We start from the raw sequence: 12,589 nt of genomic DNA, 5'->3' as shown, positions 1-12,589 counted from the left end.
ACATAATATACCAGTTGATCTCTGCCAGAAGGTCAAGAAAAGCTCTTCATTTTTAGTCATGCAAAACAAAGGTTTTAAATAAGAGTAAGGTGTGATTCAAGCATAAAATAGGTGCTGTAAAGCTAAGCTTAGGTTCTGTGTCAGCATGAGAGGAAATGAAAGGCATAAGTGTGCAATAGTCTCAGGAATTAATTTCTAGAGATCTTTTTGTGTTTAATTAAAGCAGTCACTCTGCAAGAATGTAAGTGGGAACCCTTCACAACTACTTAATTTACATCCTCTTTGAAACGCTGTTATGATCCAGTTAATCCAAACTTTAGGAGTAGCACTTAGGAATGGAGTTCAAATGTAAAAAGTTATGGAACCTGACTGCAAATAGTTTTTATGTAACTTTCATTTCACCGTAAAATTAAAAACACTTGATTTGATTAGTTATATACACACCTTTCAGCTGATTGGGGCTGCTCTTGACTGGGTAATATTGTATGCATATTAGAAGTCTGAGTTGTTGATTCTTCAGTTTGATTTTCTTGTCATGATTAAAAGTGGCAGAAATAACTTTTAAAAAGCCTTTTTTGCTTATCAGTGCCAGAAAAATAGCATGAATAGATAAGACCTGAACCCATTAGCAATAATGTTTTTTGTTGTTGAATTGAGTTAGCTGAGGCAGTGTGATAAGTGAGTGCATCCTCGAGCCATTCTAGCCAGCTCTTCTTTTCAACCACTGCCACCCATGTTTTTTGGGCATTCCTGGCACTGGCTAGGTCTGCTGATGGAGAGGATGTTGCAATCAGTTCTGACATTTACATTCTTCTCCCTCGCCAAATATTCTGCCAGTAGAGCCCTCCTACAGGTCTTCAGAGCTACAACGGTGAGCTTGAGTTGGTATATTTGAGTTAATGCACTCAAGCTAGCCTGCGTGCAAGGGCCTAGTAGAGTGGAAGGGGATGTCTATACTGTGGTAAAACACCCTTGGCAGAGACCTGGTCAGCTGACTCCAGCTCATGGGGCTGTTCAGCTTGGGATGAAGCCCCATCTCTAAGATCTTACTCCATCGTGGCCTCAGAGCCCAGGTGCCAGCTGAAGCCTGAATGTCTGCACTGCTGTTTTATAAACCTGCAGACTAATCCCCATGACTTGAAGCAGCTGACCAAGGCCAGGCATGGCTCTTTTATTGCAGAGTATACTCACCCAAGTGACCAAACAGTGAAACAGCTCTCAAGCTGCAAAGAGTGAATGGACTAGCAGTTAATGAGCTGCTTCAACTCAAGCTGCTGCATCCCCCGTTTCACTTGGCCCAGCATCAGCAGTAGCTGAGCTTCAAACCACTTCCAATTCCATTCCTAATGAACTACTAGCTTGAACTTTAAAGTGCTGCTTAAGTCAGGTTAGAGATTCATGTTTGTGGACTAGAGCGGATTGAGGGACGGAACTCAAGGTGAATATCAAGCTAACACTGGAGTGACACATACCCTATGATGCAATGAACCCCCCACCAACCCAAGGAGTTCCATAGTGATGATCTGTATAGTGAAAATACAGTGAAAACCATGAAAATAGATATATTTATGCATAAATACCTTTCATGAATTTGCTTCCAGGCCTAAATCAGATTGATCCTAAAATTGCTTTAGGTATATAAGACATCCTACCATTCTAGGAAGTAAAGGCCTCTTTTTTCTCTCTCTCTCTCTAAAGATAGTTTCTAATTGATTCGGGCATCCTTGAAGTTAAAAGCCTCAGCACCACTCTGAAGTGTCCTCCCTATATTCTACCCTGGAAACCTTGGCTTTTTAAACATGTACATTTTTGAGCCATCAGGCATGTTGTATTAACATAGACAGTTGATTGTATTTTGTTCCTACAGGCCATGATTATTATCCCTTTGTTTTGTTTTTCTGGTTCAGAAAACAAGATTCCATCTTTCTGGGTTTCTGATGATTCCATTCTGAAATGGTTTTCATCAGTTTGTTGCCATTTCTCCCAACATGCAGACTTTTCAGACTGTTTGTCATAATCATTTAACAAGCACACATGTACATGTGAGCTCCTGAAGGCATAAAGTATTTTTGAAATACCCAGTGAACTCACAAATGCAAATGAATACCTAATAACTAATATTTTCAGTGACTTCTTTAAAGTGGCGTTTTCTTCAAATGGAAGAGTGTGTTAAAGGCACTTTATACTTTGAAGTTATAGGTACAGTTTCTCTGGCCCTGGTTTTAGCAAAGCTCTGATTGAAGCCAAAAAGTCTACTCATTTCTAAAATTACATACATGCTTAAACTGAAAAAAAAGCACAACAGACTCTCCAGAGTCTTGATTATATGTTGTTTGTCTGAACTAGATAAAAATTGTCTTTTTTCCTTTTTAGCCTCAGACAGAGGCCAGCATTTCCTGAGAGTTCAGCGATTTTTACTGGTGGGGAGCAGAAGTAAATTTCCATTAATTATACTTGCTTAGTTCCAAGCTCCTTTCATATACCAACCCTAAACTCCAAAGAGAAATATGTATTCTGACCCTTGTTAGTCATAAATAAGTTTGAAAAATGGGTTCCACTTTGAAATCAGCTTGAAGCACCACCCACAATGGTTTTCAAGAAGGTTTTCATTTCAAACTTATTTGTAAGCCACAAAACAACTTCTAAACAAGGGGAAGTGTGAGCACTAGAGTTTGACCAATGTCGTACTTTAAGGATGCTCTGCAATAGCTTAATGTATCCCTTATCCACCATCCAGTACAAGCAAGTTTTGCTGTTTACGTGTAAAGGTAGGTCTGTGCTACAGATGGAAGTCTGATTGCAACATGTATAGTATAATTGTGCTAGCTCTAACCTAACCAGTGAGAGTGCCAGTAACAGTGAGGCTATGGTAGCATGGACTTCCAAGCCCTCAGTAACGGTCATACAACCATGGCTTTGGTGATCATGATACTTGTGCTAGTAAGATTTAAACTAGTTTAGATGTCTGTCTCACCTCTGCCTGCAAAGGAGACATAACTCTAGAAATCCTTAATGTTTACCCCCCTTTGGTCTTAATGCAGGCATAATTGGATTTGATTCTAGCCTAAATTGCACTGACATAAATTAAGAGTAACTCCACTGAAGAAAATGGAGTTACACTGGAGTTAAACTGGTATTCTTCAGTTCAGAATCAGGCCCGCTAGTGTGATTCTTGGTTCATTTTATATAGCAAGCAGATGCCGAATGATGGCCTATAGTTTCGGTAGAAGAGATCTGAAAGAAGAGTAAGGCATTATTTATCTAAATCTTGATGAGAAAGTGGTGTTAATAGCTGGAGTAAGACTGAATGATGTGCTGTCATGCGTAGGCAGTAAGTGAAACCTGGTTTTGGAAGAACAACAACTAAAGAAGTTTTCAACATGACCTATATTTCCAAAAGCTGAAAATAGAACAATACAGTCTATGTACTACTTTTATTTCAGTTTTACCCAGGAACACTAATATCGGTACACTGTTACTGCAGTGCCACATAGGAAGGCAAGCTGTCGGCTGTGCCGATGTAATCAGAAACTACATTCACTTGTGTTTTGTTTCCCTTAATCACTTTTCCTATTTGACGGAGTGCTGGGCTTCCTAGTAGAAATAGGGAAATTTGGAATTGCTGTATAAAAGAATGCCCAAATTGCCATGAGCTGCGTAATAACATGTCATTTTGAGGGTAATTGTTAACTGTATTGCTATATTGTTATAAAAATGATGTCTACCTAAGAAAATGATGTTAGTACTGGATCTGGTATTACGAGCCTAATAACTGGAAAGATTTCTGAATGATACATCCTGTAGCACAGTGCTGAAATACTGACATGTTAGAAAACTATTTTCCTCTTTATGGCAGACCATATTACATTCTCACTGGTAAGATGTTGACTTGCTGGAATTACTCTTTCACCTTTAATACAGTTGTGCTGCAGTCACCAACATTTTTATACATTATTATCAAGCAGATCTTATTTAAATTTGAATGTTGATTACATAGTGCAGTTTGATGCCCTTTCTGAAAAATACAGAGCTGTCCCGCTATTAATTTCCCTTAATTAAATATTCAAAATGTTTAAGAAATTCATCTGCTATGTAATAAAAATGTATGAATAAAGTGAATATTTTAAGTCATAATTCCTAAGAAGTCAGATAGTACTTGAGTTAATAGTTGATCTTAGAACATTAGCCAATCTTGCCATCTCATCAGGATCCCAGTTTTTTTAAAATAGCTTAGAGGCAGATGTTTAAAACTGGGGAAGATTAGAACCTTTTAGTATTCTGTTTAAAAGATCTGGTCATGCTTTACTGAAAGTGGTAAGTGCTTTTCGCCTGTATTGTCAAATTCAAAAGTGAAGTGCAGAATATTTTCACTGCTGCCTTTTATTTTTCTGCAAGCTCATTTTATTTCAGTTGTGATAGGTCAAAGGTTTGAAAAAACTTATACCAATTTTTTAGACACTTTTTATAAAATAGGAGTCCTAAGTGCTTAACAGAAACATGCAACTTTGGTGTTCTGGAATTGGCCCATTAGTCTCCAGGTGGAATGTAAGTTATTGGTTATGATCTGAGACACTTAAAGTTATAAAGCCAGCCTGTCGTAGGGTGCATCTAGACTACATTTGTCTCTCAAAAGAGGAATGCAAATGAGGAAAATCGACAATGCAAATGAAGCACTGATTTACAAATATCACGCTTTGTTTGCATAATCCAATTGCTTTGTCGGGAGAGAGATTGTTGGAAGAAAAAGGCAGTCGATATGGGGTTCTTTAGACTAAAAACCCTTTTTCAATAGAACCCTTATTCCTGAAAAAAGGAAGTTTACAGGGTTCTGTCGAAAAAGGTTTTTTTGTCAAGAGAACCCCATCTAGACTGCTTTTTTTTTAAACAAAATCTCTCCCAACAAAGCGATTAGATGAGATTATGCAAATGAAGCACAAGATTGTATTGTCAATTTCCCTCATTTGCATTCCTTTTTTGAGAGAGGAATGTAGTCTAGACACAACCTGAGAGATTGCCTTTCTCCCTGTGCCATTCTGCCACAGATGCAGTCAGCAAGGGTGCTTGAGCTGGATTTCCTTCCTTTAAAAAAAAAAGTGGGAGAGGACAGCTACCAGGGTGCTCACTACACGGATTCCAGAGTGTAGAGCTTGCTGCACCTCCCATTTAGGTCCAAAATATTTTACTGATTTCCCAGGCAGGTGCACAAAACATCTCTTTGACTGGCTTTTTGGAGAAGGCTAATGATGTGCTATCATTTTAATGCTGCTCATTATATTTAATTGTACTGTGTAAACAGCTTTTGGGTATATCCATAGAAATAAATAGAGTAAAATAAGTGAATAAACGTGACCTGATTTTCAGAAAAGCTGAGCGCCTGCATTTCCGACTGAAGTCAATAATGGCATCTCTGAAAACTAGGACATTTATTGAGATGACAATGCATTTAGACTCACAACTTTAGGAACCCAGATGTGAAAATTTTTCCATGTCCAGATTGCATATGGTACACACATATTTTCAGAGACTTTTAAAATTAATTTTAACAAGCTTTCACAGGTAATGCCCACTCCCTGTGGAACAGAAGGTGGAATGAATACAAACAAAAATGGAAGCACAACATCTGTTTGCTGCATGAGGAAATCAGAGCAGGATTGAGCTCAACTAGTTTGTAATAAGTCATATGAACTTTTTTGTCACCTTCATTTTTCTTCTCTCATGTTTAGGGATAGTACACAAAGGAAATGGAGAAAACATATTCATTTCCCAGCAACCCCCAGTCATCTCAACCGTCATGGGTAATGGACACCAGAGAAGTGTCTCCTGTTCCAACTGCAATGGCCTTGCTCTCAACAACAAACTCTTTGCCCCGGTTGCCTTGGCTTCTGGTCCTGATGGCAGTTTGTATATTGGAGACTTCAATTTTGTCAGACGCATCTTTCCCTCAGGAAGTTCCGTTAGCATTTTAGAGTTAAGGTAGGAAATCTTGGAATGTATTGATTGGTGCTCAGCTCTATTAACATGAGCATGACACAGCTCTGAGAAATATGGTAAAAATGTTTTAAAGGGATCTAAGAGACTGGCCAAATGACACTATTAGAAACATGTCTTTCTTACAGAGCATCAAATTTACACCAAAATCCTTGGGGTTACCTTAAAGTGACTACTTAAGAGGGTGTGGTGGAGAGGGTTGTCTGTGTTAGATGGGCACTAATACAGGTTTCACATAATTAATCAAGAAAACTTCAAGTTGAATAGTCTGGCTTTTTGCCCACAAGTTTCCTATATAGATTTTAAAATAGAATAAAATGTTAAAGCATTTTTGCTTAAAATCAGCATAACTCCTGGTGGATTACTTGAACTGGGGAGCAGGTGTGTATGTAAGTTCAGGGATAACAATGGCCACTTTGTGTCATGTACTGTAGAGGAGCCAATCAAGTTCAGAAGCACCCAGAGGTAGTTAAATTTTTCCCCATCTCTTCTAGAAATCACAGCAAAGTAGAGTTGGACTGGACTTGAGAAAGGAACAGGCCATGGGCATTTTGAACTAGTATCTGCCAATCCACCAAAAAGCTGCCCTGCCACAGCTAACCCCATAAAATTGAAACTTGACAGGGTTCCAATCTAAGGGACAACTATAGGTAGTTATAAAATAGTTCTGATCCCCTAAATGTTACCATAAAGCATGTCTCCCACTCACCAGTGTCACTGTGCAGATCGGATCACGTAGGGCTTGAACTTACAAGGTACAGGGTGCCCTCAGCTTGTGTTGAAGTCAGTGGGAGCATTCTGCATTTTTCAAGATGAAGCCCTTGCTTACATCAACACTGAACCACACTCAGAACCATGTACTCTGTAAATTACAGAAGCCATACTAACCTATATTACTAGTCAAACTGTGCTCATGTAACCAGCTATTCTGGTTTCAGGTTAATTGCTCAGCAGGAGATTGGAGATATGTGTACTGTGGCTGTTGGAAAGGCAACCACTGGATTTGAGAGGGAGAAATGAGTAAAATAGAGATGGGAGGCTGAATGATTTAATTGCTTGTGTCTTTATTGTCTATAATTACTCTGCGAGGATAGGCAAAGTTAACTGTATATTTGTGTGGCTATATGTCTGTGTAAGGTAGGGTAAAGGTTATTATTATGTTGGGTTGGTTTGTTCATTGATAGTGACATTTGTTGTTTTTGCTTTTCTTGTGGCTCCTGGGTTGATTTGTCACATTAGGAACAGAGATACAAGACATAGGTAAGTACATCATATTCCAGTTATGCATGCATCCAACTGATTTAGAGGATCATTCAGAAACAAGCAATGAGGCACATTCTGAAACAGAGGATTTTTAATGCAGGTGTACAGAAATATTGTGTGGTTAACAAATATTAATGTAAATCAAGTGCAGTTTTGTTTGCTTCAGAGAAACATAGGGCTGTTCACTTTCCATGGATCACCTGGCCCACTAATTTGAGCTGAATCAGCAAAGCACAGTGTAAAGCTTTCAGCCTGAGGCGTGACGAAGGTTGTTGTTAAAGGCAACTCTATTTTTTATCAACTTCTTTTATGTTATTTTTGTAGTATATGATAGACACGCTTAGGCTATAGTTACACTATAGCTCTCTGTTGACAGAAGTCACTGCTGGAAGAGATTTCCCGACAAAACTTCCGTTGACAGAGTGCAGCCACACACAAAAGCCAATCAGAAGAGCACTCCGCTCTGTTAGCAGAGCAGCTGTACTGTCCAGCAGCTCTATCGAAAAAGCAGCCCCCCAGAAGCACAGCAGACAGGGCTGCCCATTGTTCTGAATGCCCTGCCTTTTGAGAGAAGGCCCCCCAGAGCGTCCACACAGCCTTTTTTTTTTTTTTTTTTTTTTTTGACAGAAACTGTCGTCAGCAGTGTTATGCCTCATGGCTGAGAGGCGGAATGCTGCCAGCAAAGGTGCTGAGTTTTGTTGACAAAATGCATTTTATGTGTGGATGGTTTTTATTCCAAAAAGTTGAAAAAGCCACCAGGGGAGAAACTGTTCTGGATTTGATTTTGACAAATAAGGAGGACTTGGTCGAGAATTTGAAGGTGGGAGGCTTCTTGGGTGAAAGTGATCATGAAATCATAGAATTCACAATTCTAAGGACTGGTAGGAGAGAAAATAGCAAAATAGAGGTGATGGATTTCAGGAAGGCAGATTTTGGTAAACTCAGAGAGCTGGTAGGTAAGATCCCATGGGAGGAAAAACTGAGGGGAAAAACAACTGAGGAGAGTTGGCAGTTCTTCAAAGACACATTATTAAGGGCCCAAAAACAAGCTATTCCCCTATGTAGGAAAGATAGTAAATATGGGCAAAGACCGCCTTGGCTTAACAAGGAGATCCTGCATGATCTCAAACTAAAAAAGGAATCCTATAAAAAATGGAAACTGGGACAAATTACAAAGAATGAACACAGGCAAATAACACAGGAATGCAGGAGTAAAATTAGAAGGGCTAAGGCACAAAATGAGCTCCAACTAGCTACAGGCATAAAGGGTAACAAGAAGGCCTTTTACAAATATATTAGAAACAAGAGGAAGACCAAGGACAGGGTAGGGCCATTGCTCAGTGAGGAGGGAGAAACAGTAATGGGGAACTTGGAAATGGCAGAGATGCTTAATGACTTCTTTGTTTCGGTCTTCACAGAGAAGTCTGAAGGAATACCTGACATAGAGAATGCTGGTGGAAAAGGGGTAGAGTTAGTTTTTGAAATAAAAAAAGAACAAGTTAAAAACCATTTGGAAAAATTAGATGTCTGCAAGTCACCAGGGCCTGATGAAATGCATCCTAGAATCCTCAAGGAGCTGATAGAAGAGGTAGCTGAGCCGTTAGCTCTCATTTTTGGAAAGTCATGGGAGACAGGAGAGATTCCAGAAGACTGGAAGAGGGCAAATATAGTGCCCATCTACAAAAAGGGGAATAAGAACAACCCAGGAAATTACAGGCCAGTAAGCTTAACTTCTGTGCCAGGAAAGATAATGGAGCAGGTAGTTAAGGAAGTCATCTGCAAGCACTTGGAAGGTAGTAAAGTGATAGGGAACAGCCAGCATGGTTTTGTAAAAAACAAATCATGTCAAACCAACCTGATAGCTTTTTTTGACATGATAACGAGACTCGTAGATAAGGGAGAAGCAGTGGATGTGGTATACCTAGACTTTAGTAAAGCATTTGATACGGTCTCGCATAATATTCTTATCGACAAACTAGGCAAGTCCAACTTAAATCGCGCTGCAATAAGGTGGGTGCATAACTGGCTGGCAAATTGCACCCAGAGAGTAGTTGTTAATGGTGCTCAATCCAGCTGGAAAAGCATAACAAGTGGGGTTCCGCAGGGGTCTGTTTTGGGACCAGTTCTGTTCAATATCTTCATTAATGATTTGGATATTGGCATAGAAAGTACGCTTATTAAGTTTGCAGATGATACCAAGCTGGGAGGGGTTGCAACTACCTTGGAGGATAGGGTCATAATTCAGAATGATCTAGATAAATTAGAGAAATGGTCTGAAGTAAACAGGATGAAGTTTAATTAAGGTAAATGTAAGGTGCTGCACTTAGGAAGGAATAATCTGTTTCACACATACAGAGTGGGAAAAGACTGTCTAGGAAGGAGTACAGCAGAAAGGGATCCAGGGGTTCTAGTAGATCACAAGTTAAATATGAGTCAACAGTGTGATGCTGTTGCAAAAAAAGCAAACATGATTTTGGGATGCATTAGCAGGTGTGTTGTGAACAAGACACGAGAAATCATTCTACCACTCTACTCTGCACTGGTTAGACCTCAGCTGGAATATTGTGTCCAGTTCTGGGCAAAGATGTGGAGAAATTAGAGAAGGTCCAGAGAAGAGCAACTAGAATGATAAAAGGTCTGGAGAACATGACTTATGAAGAAAGGCTGAAAGAATTGGGCTTGTTTAGCTTGCAAAAAAGAAGATTGAGGGGGGACACGATAGCGGTTTTCAGATATCTTAAAGGGTGTCATAAGGAGGAGGGAGAAAACTTGTTCTTCTTGGCCTCTGAGGAGAGAACAAGAGGCAATGGACTTAAACTGCAGCAGGGGAAGTTTAGGTTGGACATTAGGAAAAAGTTCCTAACTGTCAGGGTGGTCAAGTACTGGAATAAGTTGCCAAGGGAGGTTGTGGAATCTCCCTCGCTGGAGATATTTAAGAACAGATTAGATAGATGTCTATCAGGGATGGTGTAGATAGTGGTCGGTCCTGCCATCGGGGCAGGGGACTGGACTCGATGGCCTCTCGAGGCCCCTTCCGGTCCTAGTGTTCTATGATTCTATGTTCCACCAGTTTTCTTGACAAAACTCGCAGGTGTAACCGTAGCCTTAGAGAAATTAGAATGCGGGAATTTTAGAAATGAAAAAAATAAGTAAGTCTTTGGCAGAGGAGCAGAGAGGCCTGTAGTTTATTAACTTACGGCTAGCTTGGAACAGGAGAAACTGCCCTGAGTAAGGGGCAGTGCAGAGCTGAATTGCCCAGAGGCAGCCCAGAGAATTGTACACCCAGTTGGGATATGACTACACTGCAATCGAAGCGGTGGCTGCCACACATGTGGATACACTTGGGGTAGCTTGGATTTTGATAATTTGGATAGCAATCACGGTGGAGCCACAGCAGCGTGGATGGCAGCGCAGGCTAGCAGTCTGGGCTTTTTCCTGGGGTACTGAGTGGAATTTTTCGGACCATGTGCCTCCCTGACCCTACAGCATCACTGCTGCTGTTGTATGAGCTAGCTAGTTCAAAGGTAGCTCACTGTGACTACACGCACTCCACTCAGATCTCTTATTTCAGTGCAGGCCTGCCCGTGGTGAAAGACACTTTTTCCCCTGTTCCCCTTTGCTCTGTACACAAAGCAAATTACTTCCCCATCTCATGAAACATCTAATTTCCCACTGTGCCTCGTCACCTACACCACCCAGCAGATAGTTGGAATGGAGAAGGGAGGGAAGGGCAAGGGTTCTTCCCATTCCCTCCATCCACTTGCTTGCAGCAAGGCACTTTGGATCAGCAGGCCTGCCTCTCCTCACCACAGATGCAGTCTTGGCTGAGTATTGGGGCCCTTCCTCTCCCCGTGTGGCTAATGCAGCTGTGACAATCTAGCTTTTAGAAATGGTCCAAAAATGGTTAGTCGTCAGCTATCTGTTCTTCCTGTCTGACTGCTTATGCCTTCGTAAGAAACAAGCTCTTGATCCTTCTGTTATTTTAAAAAGCAGATAAATCAGGATTGACGCATCCTGTTTTGATGATTGCATGGCATAGCAGGGAAAGAAATTTAGCAGACTGAACCAAATCCAGAAAACGTATTTTAACATGGTATGTTTTGAGGACTGATATGACAATTATTATTAGGTTTAAGCCGCAATCATATTATTGAATATAATCATTTGTTTGCCACATTCCTTATCAAAAATATGATCTTTCAAACATTTTACAACATTTTACAAAAAGCTTAATAGAAAGATATTGAATTGACAATTCCTGGTTAATTGCATGCATCTCCCGGCTTTATTTTAATGATTGTTTCCATTTGTTGTGTATTAAACCAGTCAAAGTCCTTCCAAATTTTATGGAGTTGAAAAGAGGAAAATTCAATTTGCTCACTCTGGACTGACAGTTGTCAACAAAATGGCAATAATCAGCATTTTAATTTTTGTTCTTGTTCTTAAATGAATTTTCCAAATACCAATACAGTATAAACACAATACACTAGCTTCTTTGAATAGGCTTAAACCTTAGTTAAGTTATTTGTCAACCTACTTGACACTAAAGTGCTGCCAGGTATTAACTGTAAGTGTTAATTGCCTATTTGCAAAGCTATATTATTCCCAGTAGCTTAAATGAAGTGATTTGTGGTAAATTGGGGAGGATGACTTGTAGAAAATACAGGCAAAGAGGTTATGGATAGTGTCTACAGTCCTAACTGTACATGACTTTATTGTGGCTTTAAAAGCCACAGCCACGTTATATTAAGAGAAGATGTGGGTGGGCAGTAGGCTTTCTCCCTAAGAAGGGCAGAGGAATGCAAAATGCTTCCAGGCTGCTGTAGAGCTCATGAAGGAATAATCATCGTCCCCTTTGGGACAGCCTAAGTCACCCGCAGTTTGGAGTGGCCCACCACAGCACAGGCTCCTGAAACTCCCCAGACCGCTGGGAAAGCTGTCATGCTACTCCTTGTTGAAGTATGCTCAGCCAGCTCTTCAAATTAATGTAGAGGGAGAGCAGGGCTGAGGCCCTGCCTCCTCCTTATGCATACCTGAGGTGGGTTTGCATATGCAAGAGTCATAGGGATGTGGTCCCTCTGCTTCCTGAACAGAAGGATTGAAGGGGGTTACCCATACCTGCGTAGGTGTGATTATGCCCCCACCCTTTTAACCAGTAGCTGGCAACCTGCAGACTCCCTGGCTGCGCCCCTACTCCATGCACCACTAGTGGACAGGGAAGGAGGAAAGGATGGTATGTGACAGATGCCAGTCACCCACCACTTTCAGAGGAGCTGCAAATCAGGCGATTCATGTGTTCTGAAAGTGCTGGGAAAGAATGGGAGGAGCAGTGAAGTGC

The 12,589-nt window shown here is 40.6% G+C and overlaps 1 protein-coding gene across 1 annotated transcript in view; it reads left to right on the top strand.

Annotated features, from left to right (window-relative positions):
* The window catches only part of TENM1 (teneurin transmembrane protein 1), a 516,043-nt gene that overhangs the window by 410,027 nt on the left and 93,427 nt on the right, over positions 1-12,589 (top strand). The window contains exons 20-21 of the mRNA XM_075007401.1: positions 5,724-5,973; positions 7,228-7,248. Of these exons, the coding sequence (XP_074863502.1) occupies positions 5,724-5,973; positions 7,228-7,248 (271 nt within the window). The remainder of the gene's footprint in view (positions 1-5,723; positions 5,974-7,227; positions 7,249-12,589) is intronic.

This window comes from Carettochelys insculpta, chromosome 13 (assembly GCF_033958435.1).
Source record: "Carettochelys insculpta isolate YL-2023 chromosome 13, ASM3395843v1, whole genome shotgun sequence".
In the NCBI taxonomy this organism is placed as follows: domain Eukaryota; kingdom Metazoa; phylum Chordata; order Testudines; family Carettochelyidae; genus Carettochelys; species Carettochelys insculpta.
The sequence above is the reverse complement of the archived record's forward strand: the minus strand, read 5'-3'. Positions and strand labels throughout refer to the sequence as shown.